Source organism: Eptatretus burgeri, chromosome 3, assembly GCF_056783735.1.
Source record: "Eptatretus burgeri isolate ZD-2024b chromosome 3, Ebu_testis_v1, whole genome shotgun sequence".
Lineage (NCBI taxonomy): Eukaryota > Metazoa > Chordata > Myxini > Myxiniformes > Myxinidae > Eptatretus > Eptatretus burgeri.
Window position 1 is genome coordinate 117,002,834 of NC_140963.1, and position 21,114 is coordinate 117,023,947.

At 41.2% G+C, this 21,114-nt stretch overlaps 1 protein-coding gene across 3 annotated transcripts in view; it reads right to left on the reverse strand.

Annotated features, from left to right (window-relative positions):
* The window catches only part of CDK7 (cyclin dependent kinase 7), an 86,753-nt gene that overhangs the window by 14,033 nt on the left and 51,606 nt on the right, over positions 1–21,114 (reverse strand). For all 3 annotated transcript variants that reach the window (XM_085875222.1, XM_085875221.1, XM_085875223.1), the window contains 5 exons: positions 18,505–18,572; positions 9,520–9,588; positions 9,316–9,426; positions 7,980–8,098; positions 5,335–5,434 (listed from right to left, as the gene is read on the reverse strand). In XM_085875222.1, the coding sequence (XP_085731348.1) occupies positions 5,335–5,434; positions 7,980–8,098; positions 9,316–9,426; positions 9,520–9,588; positions 18,505–18,572 (467 nt within the window). The remainder of the gene's footprint in view (positions 1–5,334; positions 5,435–7,979; positions 8,099–9,315; positions 9,427–9,519; positions 9,589–18,504; positions 18,573–21,114) is intronic.

Sequence of the window (21,114 nt, forward strand, 5' to 3'; positions counted from 1 at the left end):
CCAGGAGGTAAACTGTTGCTAGTTGTGACCAAAGTGCAAAAAGTTGAGGAAAGTGATGTCTGACACAGGAATCACCGCTTCATCACAATTATTATAAAGGCCAGGAAGTTTTTATTTGACATTATGTATTTTATTCATTAACATGTTTAATGCCCTTCAAAAAAAATTATTTTTTTAATCTTATCCGTGCAAAAGTGGCGTTTGCCACCACCTACTTATTTGTGCATAAGTGGCCTTCGTTACTCATGATAGTATCATTTGTTATTGTTGTTTTTGTGAAGACGTCATGAAAACGTCATTTGTTACACAAAATAAAACGAGCTAAGCAAGCAGTTTTATTTTATGCCACACTCAAGGGTGCCTATCATAAACCGCTCCAGGACATGATGTTTATTAGGTGAGAGGACTGAACCCACAACCTGACCCCCAATTTTGTATAGGCCCTTGGTCATATTTTACGCAGATTTGGTTTACGCGGCGTTTTCAAGGAACGTAACCCCCATGTCAAACAAGAGTTTACTGTAACAAGGAGAATGTGAGTTTGGAATGTTTCTTACAAGTTCAACATTATCATTTATTGTTCCAATTCCAAAACTAAACAAAACTCCTCCCCACAATTGTATGTCCATACCTACTTTATCATTAAAATCACCCATTAATGGAAGTAGGTCATGCCATTTTTGTGATTCAGTGATTAAATGAATATTGTATTCCATTATTAGAGTTCTCAGTTGGAGTATAGGTTTGTATAATAAAATATTTCCCAAATCACTGTTCAATGTGTACCACATTATTCTTTCATCTATACATTCCTAACGTTCGAGGCATCCTATCACATTTTTACTTCGAGTGAGTGCTACACACCTTCCTGATTACCCTCGGTTTTTCCTCAGTGCATCAATAGTACTCATCAATTAAAATTAGCCCTTTTCCCAACCACCTCACTTCATTGACAAAATACCAGTTATATCCGATTTGTACGTCTCAACTTTTGCGACAAAACTGACTCAACCTGTACATTAATGCAACCCATTCTTGCTATTTTAGCATTGATGGGTGGCCGACTCCCTTGATGATGCTGTCTACCTTCAAAGTAAGTCGACATAGCCAAGTCGCTAAGTCATTATATGAAAGAACTGCACTTAAAATGTTTTGTTTCCAAAATGTATCTCTCCAAGTGGCAAGCATTCATTACCGGACCATGTCATGTCAAACTTGTTTTGCTCTTCCTAAGCTACTCTCGGCTCTTCTGACCATGTGTTAAAGAACCAGTTATTAGAGAACGCCCAAGGCACTGAAGTGATTGACAGTCTGATAAAGGCTGATTGGTTTGGCCCAAAAACTGTTCTCTCCAGTCAAGACCAATCTATCATCACATCAGCTCATAACATTAACTGCTCCTGGAATTCCGACTAAAATGGATTAATTTCTTCTTCACAAGGTCATCCAATTCCACATTCAACTTTTTTGGTCATCATCTCGACCCTGATGTCATTGATGCATGTGGTGAGGGCCACCACAACAATTGCAACTTGCATTCTCCTGGAAGACAATTTGCTTTCCCCTCTTGGAAGGAAAACACTACTGATGATAGGCTGCAGTCTCTATGCACAGCTCAGTCCAACAAAGAGCCAGGGCCCAACACCAGGCTAACCGATGATCAAAATTCTCCAGCCTCTCACTATACTCCAAAGTCTGGTGAGAGCTGGTTAGATCTGTCTCTGATACAAATTCCCCTTCCATGCCTTCCCTTCTAAAGGATGGAATTGTGCTTGACATTGCTTGAAAAAAAGGAGAATTCTTGAACCAAGTTTTCACTCCAATAACCAAGGTCCAAAATATGAACCTTCCTGTACCCACCATTTCCCCCTTTACAGAATGCTCCTTTCAACATGTGGTGGCTAAGTTTTTACCCAGCTCATTACCTTTTTTGCAACAGGTCCTGATGGCACATTTGCTTTAATCCACAGGAATGTACTTCAGTGATTTTACACCATTTCTCCTCTGTTTTTTTTCACAGGTCCTTCTTGGATGGGCAACTTCTTCCATTTTGGACAGTTGCAAACATCACTCCTGTCCATAAAAAGCTTCCAAAACAGATCTGACGGTGTTCTCTCCAACATAGGCAAAGTAATGGAGTTCATCATTGCACCCTACCCCAGGCACTATTCTCTAACTTGCTAATCTCTGACAACCATTTTGGCTTCTGACCTGGCAATTGCATCATACTCCTGACATAGCAGTGGATGGATGCTCTGAAACACAAAGCAAGAGGTTAGGGCCATCTCTCTGGACATCTCTTGAGCCGTTGGCACTATCTGGCATCCAGCATTGATTTCTACGTTGTCTCCCTTTAAGTATTCATGACATGCTCAAGTGATTTTTTGATTTACTCTGAGCAGAAACAGAAGGTAGCCCTGGATGGTGTCCTTAACATGATCTTTCCCTTCAGGCTGGGGTTCCACGAGGAAGTGTCTGAGGACCAAAATGATTCCTGAGCTGCATGATTTTTTTTGAAAGTCAGCTTTATCATTTTACTGGTGATTCCATCCTGTGTGGCATGGTACATTACTGTTGTGAAAGACGAAATGCAACCAAATAACTTGCATTATACCTGGACAAGATAAGCTGCTGGTCAGAAACTTTGAACACAACATTCAATGCCATTAAATCACACACACTGACACTGTCTCTCCATGAGGAATGGCAATCAATCTATCCAATTCACTTCTGTGAACAGCCACTGTAATAGGTGCAGTCCCTGGAATGAGTTGACCTCACTACCTGCCATAACCTTTGGTGTGAAGACTAGCATCAAAGGCCAGACACCATCTGGCTATACTCTGTCAATCTATATCGAGCTCATGTGGTGTCCAAGGCTTTCATAAGGAGCTCCATAGAGCGGAGATGTAACCAAGTCATTGTGGTCAAGTCCCAAGTCGTATTGAAACGGGAGACCAAGAAGGAATCAAAAGAAGTAAAGAGTCCGATGGAGTCCTCAGGAGGAACCTGGACAGGATTAGGGTTTTAGCTGCTACTCCCCTACCCTCAAACTCACCCAGGTGCAGCCAAGTGAGCCTTACAGAAAAAATTCTGCAAGAGTTCACTTCTCCTGAGAGATAGATAATGAAAGAGAAGATTAGAGTCAAAGCGATAAAAGAGAAGAAAAAGCAAGAATTAGAATGCATAAAGAGAATTCTGAAAAAAAAGACATATATTTCAAAAAATATTAATTTAAAAAAATTGGAAAAAAAACAAAACGTGAAGGGAACAAAGAACAAAGATGTTGGGAAGAAGCCGGACAGCAAAACTGAACCTTTTCTTGGTTAAATAATAGTTATTTAACAAAGCAAAACTGAACCTTTTCTTGGTTACATAATAATTATTTAACAACGCAAAACTGAACCTTTTCTTGGTTAAATAATAATTATTTAACAAAGCAAAACTGAACCTTTTCTTGGTTAAATAATAATTATTTAACAAAGCAAAACTGAACCTTTTCTTGGTTAAATTATAATTATTTAAGAAAGCAAAACTGAACCTTTTCTTGGTTACATAATAATTATTTAACAAAGCAAAACTGAACCTTTTCTTGGTTAAATAAGAATTATTTAACAACGCAAAACTGAACCTTTTCTTGGTTAAATAAGAATTATTTAACAACGCAAAACTGAACCTTTTCTTGGTTAAATAATAATTATTTAACAAAGCAAAACTGAACCTTTTCTTGGTTTCATAATAATTATTTACCAAAGCAAAACTGAACCTTTTCTTGGTTGCATAATAATTATTTAACAAAGCAAAACTGAACCTTTTCTTGGTTACATAATAATTATTTAACAAAGCAAAACTGAACCTTTTCTTGGTTAAATAAGAATTATTTAACAACGCAAAACTGAACCTTTTCTTGGTTAAATAATAATTATTTACCAAAGCAAAACTGAACCTTTTCTTGGTTACATAATAATTATTTAACAAAGCAAAACTGAACCTTTTCTTGGTTAAATAATAATTATTTAACGCAAAACTGAACCTTTTCTTGGTTAAATAATAATTATTTACCAAAGCAAAACTGAACCTTTTCTTGGTTAAATTATAATTATTTACCAAAGCAAAACTGAACCTTTTCTTGGTTAAATAATAATTATTTAACAAAGCAAAACTTGAAACTTTTCTTGGTTAAATTATAATTATTTACCAAAGCAAAACTGAACCTTTTTCTTGGTTAAATAATAATTATTTAACAAAGCAAAACTTGAACCTTTTCTTGGTTAAATTATAATTATTTACCAAAGCAAAACTGAACCTTTTTCTTGGTTAAATAATAATTATTTAACAAAGCAAAACTGAACCTTTTCTTGGTTAAATAATAATTATTTAACAAAGCAAAACTTGAACCTTTTCTTGGTTAAATTATAATTATTTACCAAAGCAAAACTGAACCTTTTCTTGGTTAAATTATAATTATTTACCAAAGCAAAACTGAACCTTTTCTTGGTTAAATAATAATTATTTAACAAAGCAAAACTGAACCTTTTCTTGGTTAAATAATAATAATAAATTTAACAAAGCAAAACTGAACTTTTTCTTGGTTAAACAATAATTATTTCACAAAGCAAAACTGAAATTTTCAGAGATTAATGACACCGACCCTGCGACAGTCCCGCATTGAAGTTTCGTAAAATTCGGTCGACCGAAAAGGTCTACATCGGCCAAAAGGCCAATTTGAGCCAAATTTTCTAAAATACTCAAATTTCATCCAATTGACTTGAAATTTGAACAGGATTTGCATATTATGTTAGTGAATTCAACCGCCTATTACTTTTGAGCTTATCATAGGTCAAAAGGTCGATATAGGCCATAAGGTCAACCCAAAATGGCTCTATTTTACATAAGCTACCATTTGGCCTAGGTCCTTCTGCCTTCTCATACCTCTGTCCTCTAGGTCCTTCTGCCTTCTCATACCTCTGCCCTCTCCTATCTATCCCAAGTCATACGTGCTCCTTAAGAAACCCTCACCTGCTCACCTTCCCCAAGTACTATTGGTTGCCCACCTGTATTAATTTGTCCCCTTATTGTGAAATCGTTTCCCTTAGTATGTTGTCTCATCCTCACTTCAGTTTTTAAAATGCGCTGCCTATCACGACCTCATGCTATAAAACCTGTTCTACAGATATAAAAAAGATAGTTAATAGTTTTACCTACACAAGTGCTATTTGTTGATGAAAGCAGGGTAGGGGTTGGATGCCTAGTGGCCAAAGATGAAAGGGTTGTGGTTGGAGGAGTTGAAGATGAATATAGTGAACAGTGTGGAAAAAATGTCAACTTGATTACTCTGAGTAGAAGCTCTGAAAGGATGCATCCTACAGCCCACATATCCACACCGACACCGTACATCTTGGCTCCAAAGAGCAGCTCTGGGGCACGGTACCACCTGTAAAAGTAAAACAGGAAGAACAACAAAAAAATACATAGATGGAAAATATCACAACCAATAAATCGGATTACTTATCTTAATGCATTTGAGTCTATATATCCATTAATAGCTTGTTATGTTGCCAAAACGATTGAGCATGCTTCACCTTGCCCTTTGCGAAATAAGTCATACCTTGACCTCCGCCAGTTTCAGTCTCAAACATCAACAAGTATCTTTGTACTCATCAGAAATGGCAGTTGTGCTGACAGTATAGACGCTCTCCCCTATCATCACACCTCCCCTCCAAATTGAAATCAATAAATGTGCAGAGTCAAATCAGAATGACGAACAAGGCACAATTAGCAAGTTTTGCAATTCCTTTAGTTATTCCTCAAGAAAAAAAACCCCTTGTTTTCATGCATTTCTGGTTTTATTCAGACGTCTGTTTATACATCAAAGGTTGTCCACAAGGTTTGGCCTGCATCACCAGCCATTTAACCACGCCTTTAACATGGGAATTCAATGTATTAATAGTTTGTGCATTGTGTGCTTTCACAATTGCATACATGTGATTTTCGTTTCACAAAAATTTCACGTCGTTGAAAACAAAACAAAACAACAACTCTCGCTCGTGGATTAGATCAGCTACAATGGCAGTAACACTCCAAAAAATACAGCCTGGGGGCCCTGGTAAGTTCTGACATCATCGATATTGAATATATTATGCGCATTAACATTCATTGTTTTTATTCTGGCCCTAATGAACTTCATACTCATCAAGACTCATCTTTCCTCCTGGACAAAAATTCAGAAAAAAACGCTCAGACAAGCTGTAGACATTGCTCCATGGAACCATTATACCAAACCAGAAGCAAAAACTATGAATAGTCTCCGAGTTTTAGGACTTTGAAGATGAATTTGCCCTAATGAACTTCATACTCATTAAGACTTATCTTTCCCCCTGGACAAAAATTCAGAAAAAAACGCACAGGCAAAATGTAGACATTGTTCCAGAGAACCATTATACCAAACCAGAAGCAAAAACTATGAATAGTCTTCGAGTTTTAGGACTTTGAGGATTAATTGGCCCGAATGAACTTCATCCATCTATAATTCCAGCAATGTGTGTGTGTGTGTGTGTGTGTGTGTGTGTGTGTGTGTGTGTGTGTGTGTGTGTGTGTGTGTGTGTGTGTGTGTGTGTGTCTGTGACCGCTGTTTCTCGACAACCACTGGTCCGATCTCATTGAAACTTGCCAGCTATATTGCTGGGGACCTGAGGATGTGCCTTTTCAAGGTTTGATATTAATCGGACAAGTGTTTCCCAAGTTATGGCCATTTATTTACCAAACCAATGACAAGACACGTTGCTGCGTAGGCGTGGCTGCGTAGGCCGGTGCGCGGCCGGCCGATGATGACGTCACGGGCCGTGCCGGTTACGATGGGGACAGGGCGCCATTCAGTTACCGTTGCGTAGGACTGGCAATGGTCAATGGCAGTGAATGTCATGACAAGCAAAGACGGGGAGGTAAACTTGATTTTAATTAACTCTGTGTGTGTAAGTATCACAGCAGTTGTTAATTCAATGTAAGCGATAATTCGTGGAATGCATGTGAACATTCCGTACGAGCACACACCACTTCCGGATAGCGATGACTTACTGTATTCGAATAATTTCTCGATTTCTTTTGCACATTTATAGATAAACACAATGCCCCAATCCAGTCGTCGTTTACGAGAGCGAAGGAATGCCCTGTGTAGTTGTTTGAAATAGATATATATATATATATATATTTTTGGTTTGCACGTACATACGGCCACGCACGTACAGGCACGCGAGAGCGAAGGAACGGCCTGTGTGGTTGTTGTTTCTGGCTCGCGGTTTGAAAGTTTTTTTGGGGGGGGGGTTTGCACATACGGCCACACACATACGGGCATGCGGGAGCGAAGGAATGGCCTGTATGGTTGTTGTTTCTGGCTCGCGGTTTGAAAGTTTTTTTTTTTTTTTTGCACGTACGGCCACGCACGTATGGGCACGTACTAGTACTCATAAAGACTCAATACCTTTCCTCTTGGATAAAAATTCGGAAAAAAACGTTCAGACAAGCTGTAGACATTGTTCCAGAGAACCATTATACCAAACCAGAAGCAAAAACTATGAAGAGTCTACGAGTTTTATGACTTTGAAGATTAATTGATGAGACTACTTAACTAAGTCAATTGGTGACAAATCTGAAATTTTATTGTGGGATGTTCTGCGGCATCTCCCCAAGTGTCATCCCTCTGAGTTTCAAGTCATTCTGACTACAGGTTGCAGAATAATGATCGAAAGATTGATTGTGGACAGACTGACGGACGGACCGACGGACATGGACCCCCATTTTATAAGTCACTTCCATCGGAACTGACTAAAAATGTCTCATAGTAAGAACAGGTAACAACTCTCTTACCTTGTCTACAATATGTCAATCAAACCATGCCACCAGTGGTTCGTTTAAAAAATAAAAAATAAAAAGAAGAAGAAAACAAAAGACTGCATCACAAAATATCTATGGCAATTGCGCACCTGGTAACCACCTGGTGCGTATACACTCGGCTGGGACTACCGAAGGATTTTGCAAGGCCAAAGTCGGCCAGCTTCAGGATTCCACTGTCATCCAGAAGGAGGTTATTTGGCTTCATATCCTGGAAAACAAAACAAAACACATTAATGAATTATTAAACATGCAAGCAATATCAGCAGATATCAATTTAAACTAGAAAGGCACTCCTTGACGTTGTACCGTCGGCAGATATGCCTCCACCTACATTATTACATCATTACACATACGTATTTGTTCCAAGTTTGATTTAAATCCCAGAACGCAGATTCAAAAATAAATAAATAAATAATTATGGTGACCAGACCACACATCCGATCAGGTTGAAATTTGAAACATATATTCCCCATGACTACTAGATCATAATTGTGAAGTTTCATGTCGATTTATGAAGTGGTTCAAGAAAAAGAATTTTTGAAAGATTTTTGTTCAATCCAATATGGCTGCCAGACCATGTGACATATCAATTATTTGTGAACACCCTGGTATCCCCAAAGCTTGGGAAACATGTGGGTGAAATTTCCCCTCGATCTGTCCAGCCATTCTGGAGAAAGAATGTTTTTAAAGTTTTATTCTTCAACAACAAAAAAAAATCATAGCTGCCAAACCATATGACCTTTGACATCATAGGTGGAGAACTTTTGTTCCTCATGGATAGAAGATAATACCTGTAAAGTTTTGCCTCTGTGTTCTGCTGTTTCAGAGATTTTTGAAGGCTTTTATGTTAAAAAAAACTATATATATATAGTGGTTGATAGTATATAAACTATCAGTGGCTGCTGAACCACATGACTGATGTCAATTTTTCCCCCCCCATGCAATTTAGTCTGAGATGACCTTCAAAATTTTTCATGCCGATTGGATAAAGCATTCGACATATGCATTTGTGACATCATAATGAAGCCACATCTGACATCATCAAAAAAAACAAACTCTTGTTTCCTTTGGGGAGTACTTCACATGTGCCAAGTTTCAATTTTTTCCCATGGAGCGGTTTCAGATATAAACAGGCCCAAAGTTTTTCCTTTTTCCAACATGGCTGCCACACAACATGACCTATGACCTCATAATTATCATTGAAACATTCTACATCAGAAGTCGCACCAATGGTGAAAATTCCATGTCAATCGGATAAGTGGTTGCAGAGAAAACGGAGAAAATTAGCATGGACAGGCGGACGCACTGACGTACAACCTGAAAACACAATGCCTCCGGCGACCGTCAATGGAGGCATACATTTTTTAAAGATATTGTGGTTTAGGGCGTTATTTTTTGCTTGGTTCCACCCTTCTACTCACATACCCTGTGCAATATCCAATGCATGTGAAGGTATTCCAGTCCTTGAAGAGTCATCAGAATGTAGGCTTTGATATTTGCCGGTTTCAAAATGATGCTCGTATCCCTTATGATAACCTGTTTAAACAAAACAAACAGTCTCATGAGTGGTGAAATAAAATGTACATGGGGCATAGAGGAGCAGAAATAAAGCGATGCGAGAGCCTTCACCTCCAAATCAGTTTCCATGAAGTCAAAGACGAGGCTGATATTCGATTTGTGACCAAAAGCATCCAAAAGCTGAAAAAGGCAAGGGAAATTGAAATAAATTGTGCAATATACAACAAACAACACAGAAGGCAGTCGGTGGCAGTTGTGGTAATTACATGTAGTGGGACTCAAGTTTGCTCCTCTAAACTCTCAAACATCTACCCAGATGATTGTTCATACTACAAAGGATCCCATCTCCTTCAAGTGCATTGCCTCTCATTTGGTTTCTGGGTATTGCTGGAGACAATACACAACTCAACGTGAGAGAATGGTGATGAACATTCACGCAATTTTAAAGGGATTCTGCTGGTAGACATATCGGGCATCCCGGTTCATCGTGGATGGAGTGTTTTGAGGTAGTCAGTCCTTTATGACCGCAAACCCAATCCAAATGAACATTCCACAAAGTGACACGGTGTTTTCCGAAAAAACCCAAAACAAACATCGTGCTATGTTGCAATCCTAGTCTGCTTTACCAACAATGCCCATTAATTATCAATGGACTGTTTTAATTATTACACTTTCCTTGCCCAAGCTTCCAAAAAAAGATATAATTCAAGACACACATGTCCTGGAATAGATGAACTATTAAAAAAAAAAACCAAACACCTACTAACAAATATTTACATCGTAAATAAGTAAAAACATAGAGATACGTACAAATCGCAATAGAAAGGGAAAACCTGAAGGTGGAATGCAAATTGTCAATGGCCCTTCTGTCCACTTTAAAATTCTCCGATATCAAGGCTTATGGGGGAGCTTGTACATACAATATATTATGTGGAACTGTAGAGGCAGCATAAAGTAGTTGTGTAGCAGAGGGGCTGTGGGTGGTACGATGTAGTCATACATTGGGAGTAATTTTCACCTGGACTCACCTCATGGTAGTATTCAAAACAAGTAGTGAAAGCCAATAATCAAAACTAACATGTAAAAGCTTGTATATCTATTACTAAAAGAAGAAGTGTGTGTGTGTGTGTGTGTGTGTGTGTGTGTGTGTGTGTGTGTGTGTGTGTGTGTGTGTGTGTGTGTGTGTGTGTGTGTGTGTGTGTGTGTGTCTCCATCCATCATGCTATATTCTAAAGTGTTCCTGCTGTCACAGAATAATAACTAGCACACAAGACCCGTCGCTTCGCTGACGGGGATACCATCTTTGCTGTGATTGAAAATTATGTATGGGGCAAGAACAAAAAAGGATTCCTGGGAGATCTTGCCCTATACTATGTACAGGGATAACCAGCATTGCAAGTTGGTGTTTGCAGTTTCTCCACATGTGCCCATGTTGTACCCACACACAAACTTTCCTTCCCTTTTTTTATTTTTTATTTTGCGTCACAAACCTTCCTGGGAGTTCCCTGAATCGACCATCGTTGGTTAAATCTGTGAATGCATTCTCAAGTTATAGCACGACAAACAGACAGACATGGCTCCTTTCATAATATAGATTTTTTTATTTATGCATGCAAGAGGTATTTGAGGTCATGTGCCTCCTCCTCTGAGTGAAGCACCATATAATATCATCAGTCCCCCACTCCTCAATTATGGATAATATAGTGCAGAGGGGAAGAGGGGAATTCTGCCATTTTTTGCTTACATAATAAATAGACGGTACAGTGTTTTGACAGACAGGTTTTCAGAGAAAAATAAATAACAATTAACTTTCACCATTTAGAAATTGTGCGAATGAATTATTGAGATATCAGCTGCTTCTTTGTTTTTATCGTTTTCTTACCTGTGCGACGTCCTTTGTGATGCTGTAAAAGGTGGTATATAATCAGAATTACTGTTTGATCGGGCGATTATATTAATGTTATATGAATTATATGGAAATGTTGAAAAAAAAGAAGTATTGAATATAGCAAGCGTTTTCTAAATCTAATCGGAATAAGACACGGGATTGAATGAGACTCACCATAATTACAAGTGAAGAAGAAGATGGAGGAAGAGTTTTTGTTTTACTGTAAATTGAAACCAGCCCATCTATCCTCACCTTACTCAACTATATCATACTGTTTGAAACCAGCCCATCTATCCTCACCTTACTCAACTTACGGGGGTACTGTTATTGCTTGATTAATGGTATCCACTCTAGGATGATTGTTGATGGACGGACGCATGCAGGCAGGCATGAATGCATGCAGGGACCGAGCTCCTTTTATATCATATAGATGGAACTGTTGGAACTGCTACATTAAAGCCTGGCATTGGCTTAAGGCCCTGTCACACCTTGACGATTTAGCCAGCGTATGCCTGACTTATGCAAAATTGGGCTAAAACGCCGGCACACGTCGAATACGTTATGGGTAAGTTTGTATACGTTAAGAGCACGCTGAAAAACACTGCCATACGTCGTAGTACGCTGGCTTTAAACGTTGTACTTTGCGGTTGTCCTCAAATTTTCCATGCTTGAAATTTTACGACGTATGCCAGCGTATGACTCGCACGTTCCGCATACGCTGGCCATAAGTTGTAGGTACGTTATGCGATCATTGACACACGTCGACACACGTTACTCATAAGTCGAAACACGTCGAGGTAATGTTTAGCGTACCCGAAACTTATTTATAACCTATGAGTAACGTGTTGCAGGCACGCTACACGATCGTTGCACACACGTCGAGGCACGTTACTTGTAAGTTACTCATAAGTCGAAACACGTCGAGGTAATGCCTAGCGTACCCAATACTTATTTCTAACCTATGAGTAACGTGCTTTGAACCTATGTGTAACGTACCTCCAACGCATATTGACGTATTTAATTGACGTCTTCCGGACGACCACAGAACTTACTGAACGTATTTCTAATTTACAGCTACCGTATAACAGCGTATTGGCAGCGTTAAAAAAACAACAATAACTTCCGATATTTCATCACGTGCTGTTACGTCACGTCTAATTGCCTCTTCAGTTTGCTCATGTCTTATTCTTAGTTCCTCCTCTGTGAATATTTTCTGTTTGAGGATATTGTCACGTCTACGTTGAAACTAAAAAGCAAATGTCCGAATATATTTTAAAATTCGTGATAGACTAAAAAAAAAAAATAATAAAAAAAACAACAACAACAACCAGATATTTTGTCACGCGCCTTCATGGAGCCAAGGAGAAAAAAAAGAAAATAAGTTTCGGGTGTGCTAAACATTACCTTGACGTGTTTCAACTTATGAGTAACTTACAAGGAACTTGTGTCGACGTGTGTCAACGATCGCATATCGTGCCTACAACTTATGGCCAGCGTAGCGGAACGTGCGAGTCATACGGTGAATTTTCAGCATGCTTGAAATTTCACGACGTACTAAACGTACCACGAAATATGACAGCGTACTTCATCGTTTTTCAGCGTGCTCTTAACGAATACACAACTTACCCATACCGTATTCGACGTGTGCCAGCATTTTAGACACATTTTTCATAGGTCGGCATACGCTGGCTAAATCGTCAAGGTGTGACTGCGTGGTTGACACTTCCAATTCTCAGGCGGTTATGATTTAAATCGGCGTGTGGCAGCTTTTTAATAGGCTACGCCACGAGTTCGTCGGCGATACGTGCAGTGCACTATGCCTAAGTTAAACTATCGTTGGGCATAGGTTGTGAACGCCGACAACAGGCTAAGCATTCGTTGGTATCAGTTCTCTATAAGACAACGAAATGTTGTGCCCATTACTAATATGTTATACATACGACAAACACGTTATGAATATGACCAAAACTTTAAAAAACATCAAAATTTCAGCGTACGCCAACGTTTTACATACATTTTTATACGTTACCATTGCTGGCTAAATCGTCAAGGTGTGACAGCGCCTTTAGCGGTTAGGGTGGTGGCTTGGGATCAGAGGGTCCTGAGTTTGAGTCGCGTTAGTCGCTGAATTAACACCAGGGGGGTTGACTCGGACTGTCATCCATCTGAGGTCAGCAAAATGAGCACCAGTATACTGGTAATAGGGGCATCAGTGGCATAGTTGCACCCCTAACCAATGATGCAACCAGCAGCCAAAAAGGCAGCACATAATGGGAACTGCTACATTAAAGCTGAAGATCCTGTTTCTTCCTCTTCCAGCTTTTAAAACGGGCATTCTTGCTCCAAGTAAATTGATGATCAGCTTTCCAATATACCATTTTTGTTATTCTATGAGAGCAGGAATCCTTTTGCATAAAGGGTGATGGACACAGAAGGAGCACACAAAATTAAACATAGCAATACTTCTTGAAGCAAAATATTATCGATATATATATATATATATATATATATATATATATATATATATATATATATATATATATATATATATATATATATATATATATATATATATATATATGTCCATTTGCCAGAGAAGTAACCTTGTTGTCCTCCAAAGTGTATGGTTTTATGGTGGTTTCTTGTTCACAGGCATGCATAGACAAAATTAAGCTTGGTTGCCCGGATGGCAACCATGGGGAAATCTGTTATTTTTGCGCAAATTCAAGATGGCCGTTATCGACCGGGCTGAAAGAAAAAAATGTTGAGGATTCTGTGGTTTTTAGGTAATGAACTTAAAATTATACATGAGACATCTTTTCCATATAATTTTGGGGCGAGGAATCGATATTTAACCTTATTTTTGTGATTAGAAGTAAATTTGAGGTCAATGTTCGAGTTCCTGGCAATTGTTTGGAGTGTGAGATACATTTTCAATGACAACAAGGTCACTATTCTGACAACTGGACGCTCACATACGACATTAATGCGAGTTACTAATTCATTGTTTTGTTTTTACAGATATGGCTGATTCAAGGTGCATTCTTCCCGTGTGTCATGGTGGAGGAGAATTGAAGAAATTCGCTGATCAAGGGATCAAGACATTGATCTCCTGTGCCAAAGCCCGTGGAGATGAAGAGCTACGTGCAAAACTACAGGACATTGCAGATACAATGGAGCACATCTACCCTGACTCCTCAAACAAGGACAATGAAGACCAAGTGAGAGAAAAGGACACAAGAATCGGACCACGTCACAAGGAGGATGGGAAGAAGAGGAGAGAACTTGATGCAGATGATAGGCGCCGGATTTTACTTGAATTGTCGAATGTGTCTCATCCTCTTGAGAATCACTCACCACATCTGTACAACATTGCCAATGGTCGAATTGCTCCCCGAGAAGCTGAAGTGAATGTTGAGGATTCCGTGGTTATAGGTCAGAAAATGGTTGCAGAGTTCCATGCATCCCTTCCAGGTGGATTCCATGCAACCATCTCATGCCCCATCAAGACAATGGAGCACTTACAGAAAGGAGTGAAAATTGGGGACAAGACGATCTTTGCTCTTGAAACCATCTTGCTCAGGCTGCTGACTATTGGACAGCAAAGACAAATGGAGCTCGGACCTATCTTCCAGTTTGACCTCTGCACAGTACATCCTCCCCCCCTCACTGATTGATGAATATGGGTGCTTAAGGAAAGGCAACAAAGCACCACTAGCACACAAACTCTGTGTTCAGGCACAACAGCCTCTGCAACCAGATGTTACCATTGTTGATGCGAGCCAACTTTTCTATCATATTGTCTGGCTTTTCAGGGGAACTGTGTCAGTCTTAGTTGAGTCCATCAAGACAAGGCTGTCTACCATTGCTGGTCAGAAGATCTTGGTCTTTGACAAATATTATGATGTTTCTGCAAAGGACCATGAACGAGTGAGGCGCGCTGGCATTGGTTCCATCAACTATGACCTCACAATAAACACACCCCTGCCTAGTCGAGACGCCATCCTGAAAAACAAGCAGAACAAGTTGCAGCTGTCCAAGGTTTTGAGTACCTATAACTTTGGTGAAGGAGTTACTGTGGAGAGCCGTAGCCATGGTGCGTTCAACCATGATGAAGCAAACATTACAATGATCTCACACCTGCTCATGGCTGCTGAATGTAATGCAAGAGTGATACGTATCCTCTCTGATGACACTGATGTTTTTGTATTGATGGTTTACTGGGTTTACCAGCGTAACATCCAGGTCACAGTGCAGATGGAAAGGTGGGATGGAGCAATTTGGGATATCAACACCACCTGTGACCAGCTTGGCCCCAAGGGTCTGCAGCTTTTGGGAATGCACTGCATCACTGGCTCAGATACCACGTCATATCCATACGGCAAGGGCAAGGTGTCAGCCCTGAAGACACTGAGAGCTGGCAACTTCCCTGGCTTGTACTCTGCACTTGGCGAGCTGAACGCAAGCCATGAACAGCTCATGGAAGCAGGGCGGACATTCTTCTGTGCCCTGTATGGTCAGCCAGAAGGTACCGCGATGAGTGAGATGAGGTACTATATGTACACAAGGAAGTCTGGCAAGCCCCTCAAGCTCATGGCATTACCTCCAACTGAGATCAATCTCTTCCAAAATATTTTGTGTGCACATCTACAGACAGTACTTCCAAAATCAGCTGATCAGCAGGCCCCACCTGAACTTGACATCACAAAATATGGATGGGACATCAGAGATGGAATCCCAGTGCCAGCAACTTTTGCTACTCCACCAGCCCCTTTGGACCTCATGGATGTTGTGCAGTGTGGATGCAAAGCAGAGGGGAAGGCCTGCAGTACTGCAAGTTGCAGTTGTCACCATGCAAATATCTCCTGCATGCTATACTGCACTTATGGTTGCAGTGACAAGTGCTTCAACCCACACAAGACTGTGGAGGACAGTGAAAGTGAAGTGGAAGAAAGGAGTGACGAAGCAGAACTGGAAAGAGACGAGGATACGGAAGGGGACGAGTACAATGAATGGGAATAAACAATACGTAAGTTGTCTACTCGGCTCTATGTCCTCTGTTCCGAAGATGTCCAATATGATGACATGACAATGTGTATGCTTTCTGATTATCAACATACTGTTGTGAACCATTCATGACTTCACTTTTGCATTGGTGTTGCATAATTTTCAGCAGAAAATAGTCATGGACATTTCATGTGAACCTCTATTTATTCCTGAACGTAAAAAATAACCCCAAATTTGAATTCCTCATGTCAAAATCATATGGAAAAGAGGTATTACACAGGATTATATGTTGACCGATTAAAAACTTAGCCCCATCGTCTGACCTGTAGTGGCCATCTTGATTTTATGCAAATTACAGGAGTTCCCCAAGGTAGCCACCCCGGCAACCAACCTGAATTTTATTAATGGACCCATGTTAGTCCAAAACAATCATAAAACCATACACTTTCCACATCAACAAGGTTGACAATGGAACACATAATAATGGCAAATGGACTAATATATATATATATATACCGTACATAGATTGAGTACACAAACAACAACAACAACAACAACCACAGCTATGATGCCAGGTCAGGTATGGGGGCATGCACCAGAGCAGCGCATCGCTGCGTCCACTTTCCGCCGGTACTTCAGGGGCCTCCGTCTGGCTACCCCCCAGGCAGATGCCTGGCTCATCCCCATCTCCTTGAGATGCTGATCAACCTGCTGCAATAAATCCTATACTCGTACACTGGTACTCATTTCACCGACCTCAGAAGGATGACGGGCTGAGTCCACCCCGCCTGGTGGTCATTCCGTGGCCAACGGAGCTCAAATTCAGGACCCTCGGATCCAAAGCTCACCACCCTAACCACTAAGCCAACACGAGGCTTACTTATTTGTAATACGAGACTTCAACGACAGAGGGATAGACTGGCAATTGAATAACATCAGTGGAACTGATTCTTTTACAAGTCATTATTTACATGAACCAACAAGATTATAGAGATCGGTAAACTCCCAGCCTCCTGGACTTGGTGTTGATAAGTAAGGAAGAGGTAATTCATAATCAAGATTGAAAATGGTCCGCCCTTGGACAAGAGTGACCAGGTGACATTATTTCTTCAGATGACAGTCGAATCACAGAATGAGGAGGTACTAACCAGGAAGTCTGACCATGCAGATTGCGACAAGATGAGATGAAAGTTGAGAGAGTTTGACTGGGTGCATGAACTACTAGATACCACTGGAATAGAGGCATTGAAGACTGCAACACCTTGAGAAAGATGATGACTAGGAAATGGCCACAGTGGATGAACAAAAGAGCTCTCGAGTCAGTGAAAGAGAAACGAAGGTGCTGGGCCAGATATCTAGATTGCAGAAACAAGGAAAGCAAAGATGGATGGGAGGACTACACGAAAGCTAGAAACAAAACGATGTAAACAATTAGACAGACGAAAGCAGAATTTGAGAATAAGTTAGGAGAGGAGGTCAAGATCAATGAGAAGAGCTTTTTGAAATATGTGAAGAGCCAATCCTAGGCGAAGACATGAGTCCCTGACTTGCAAACATCTGATGGAGATTGGGCAAGGACCGACGTAGAGAAGGCAGAAACTCTCAATCCATACTTTGAGTGTTTATTCACAAGAGGATGTATCAACAATACCCAGCCAGGAATTGAGATCAGAAGCCACCATATCTGATGAAGCATTTACTCCACAAGACATAGACTGCCTTCTTGCACACATGGACATCAACAAGTCTCCAGGACCAGATGGGATACACTTAAGTGTTCTGCAAGAAACCAATGAAGAAACTTGTGAACCTCTTCGGATGATCTTCACCAAACTCTTGAAGGAGAGAGGTGTACCAAAGTCATGGATACAAGCTACTGTAGTGGCAATTTTCAAGAAGGGTAAGAAGTCTGACATCCCTGGTGTGTAATTTCATGGAGAAGTCATCAAAAAAGCCCTGATAAAACACATGGACAAAAACGATGAACTAAGTACAGAGCAGCATGCATTTCACAGTAGTAGATCTAGTGCAACACAAGTGGGGAGGGATGACAGCATTCTATGCACACGATATGTATCCTGACATATAGGCGTTTTACCTCATGCTTATGGTAGTACATGCAATAAGGGAAATAACTCCCTACACAATGAAAAGTTACCCCCTGGAAGACATTCCCACAACAATATATTTACATGACTTACACCGATGATGTTTGGATGGCACAGCTCTTGCAACAGCTTTATTTCCCTCAATGCAGTCCTGTTAACACCTGGGTAAACAGAAAACACACACAATAGGAATCCATGATAGTCTTGTTATAAAACAAAAAATGCAAAGGACACTACCACTTGTGCGTTAAAAGTTGAATGGTAATCAAAATGCTCCTGGTTAATATATATATATATATATATATATATATATATATAATCAAGACAGTAAAATTTTTACAAGGAATTTCAACACAGGAGGCAGTATGAGGGGAGGGGAATGGAAGGCAGCATGAGGGGAGTGGAAGGGAATGTGGTGTGAGGGGTGGGGCAAGGAATGGTGATAAAATGCGCCCAAACAGCAACATTTTATTTTTAACTGCCGGGATCTATATAAAACCAGGCAGGAGCATTTAAAACGCACGCTATCCACCTGGCAAAGGCCTGCTTGCATGCAAGCTTGCACATGCAGTGACCTTTGCACTCCTCCAGCCGGCTCACTCCGAATCCGATTCATACATGATACACTGGGGAAGCTGTGGGGTGAGCGTGAGGAGGGGGAGAGGGCGGGCAGGGGGATTCCAGCAGATGTGACATCCAGTTTAATGTCCATCCGAGAGACTTCCAGTTTGATATCTATCCTAACACACATTGATGAATCACCATGCCTGTGAAACACCAAGATGACAGCTTATAGCTGGTAATAATAGCTTGTGGGAGTTAATAAACATTCGCCAACTAATGCAAGCAGATGGGACACCGGGTTTATCGTCCATCCAAGGGACGAAGCACTTTGCTGTGCAGCACCCTGCCTGTATACCTGGTGTTGGCTTAATGGTTAGGGTGGTGGGCTTGGGGTCCTCGGATCCTGAGTTCAAATCCCACTCGGCTGTTGAATAAATACCAGGTGGGGTTGACTCTGCCTGTCATCCTTCCGAGGTCGGCAAAATGAGTGCGAGCGTGCTGGAATCCTGTGTCGGAGTGGCGACCCATCCAGGATTGTGCCCAATAGCCAAGGAGACTGCTTAGGCAGCACCAACGCTCTGCACAGAGTATGGTTCCAATGGATGGATGGACCCTGATTGTAAAGAACCAATGCAAGCTTACTGTCGGGTCGGGAATCAAACCTAGACTACACAGCTCAAAGAAAAGGGATACAGTCCAGGGATACAGCTCAGCCGTATCCCTGGACATATCACGTGCTTTTGACACAGTCTGGCACCCTGCCCTACTCACCAAACTCTCTTCGCATGGTATTCAAGGCCATCTCCACTCATGGCTCGCAGACTTCCTCTCCTGTCGCAGTCAACGTGTGGCCCTAAATGGAGTTCTTTCATCCCCTCTTCCTGTGCAGGCTGGAGTTCCTCAAGGTAGCGTTCTGGGCCCTGTTCTTTTTCTGGTTTTCATCAATGATCTCTCGGACTCTCTGGAAAATCCTCTATTTCTCTTTGCCGACGACTCTACCCTCTGCCGTACCATCTGTCATCCCTCAGACCGGCAAGCAGCAGCTTCTTCGCTCACTGCAGATCTGGATAAAATCACAAACTGGTCCAACACGTGGAACATGTCTTTCAATCCAGACAAATCTCACACTCTCACTATGTCTCTTCGAAAGGACCGTTTACAAAACCCCCCATCCACTTTCTCAACAATCCTCTGGAAGAAGTCTTTTCTTTCAAGCTTCTAGGTCTCACTATCTGCCATGACCTTTCCTGGGAAAGTCACATTTCCAACCTCGCCTCAAAAGCCAGTCGCCGACTGGGAATCCTCCGTCGTGCTAAGTCCTTCCTCGGCCCTCTTGAGCTCCTGACCATTTACAAAGCTTTTGTCCGTAGCCTGATGGAGTACTGCTCTCCCCTCTGGGCTGGTGCTCCTGCCTCCCACCTTTCTCGGCTTCACGCTGTCGAAACCAGGACATTTAAGATCATCGGCATCTCCCGCAATGAAGCTGAGTCTTTGGGCCTCTCACTCAATCACCGCAGGTTGGTCGGTGGTCTTTCTGTCTTCTACCGACTCCTCTCCAGCCTTGCCCCCCTGCTCTCTCTGCGATTTGTCCCCACCACATTTCCACAGGGCGCTCAAGGTCCGCCAACAACCCCCTTCTGGTAAAACTACCAAAATCACGAATCACTGCTCATCTTCACTCTTTCATTCCTCTTTTTTCCCGCCTTTGGAATAAACTTCCTCACTCTATTCTTTCCCATTCTTCCCTCCAGGCTTTCAAAACAGCTGTTCACCACCACCTCTTATCTTCCCCCATCCAAATCCTCGATCTTTTCTACCCCCGATAATCCACCCAAGCCCACTTCCTTCATTTCTCCTGCTTTCCTTCGTGAAAGTCCCTGAAATGTCCATCTTCTCTTCGCCATGTTCCCCGTCCCATCCCCATCCCTCTCCCTTCCACAGTTCACCTAATGTGTCTGTTCCCCACTGTTTTGTCCCTTCCACTCCCGCCCCTCTTGTCTCATGCCTCCTTGCTGTGAGTTGTGTGTTAGCTCTCATACGAGCCTCGACCAAGGTATACAAAAAAAAAAAAAGTGCACTACCTCTGCATCATCTTATCAGACAGAGGAAGTATCAACACAACAACAGAATGGCACTCGG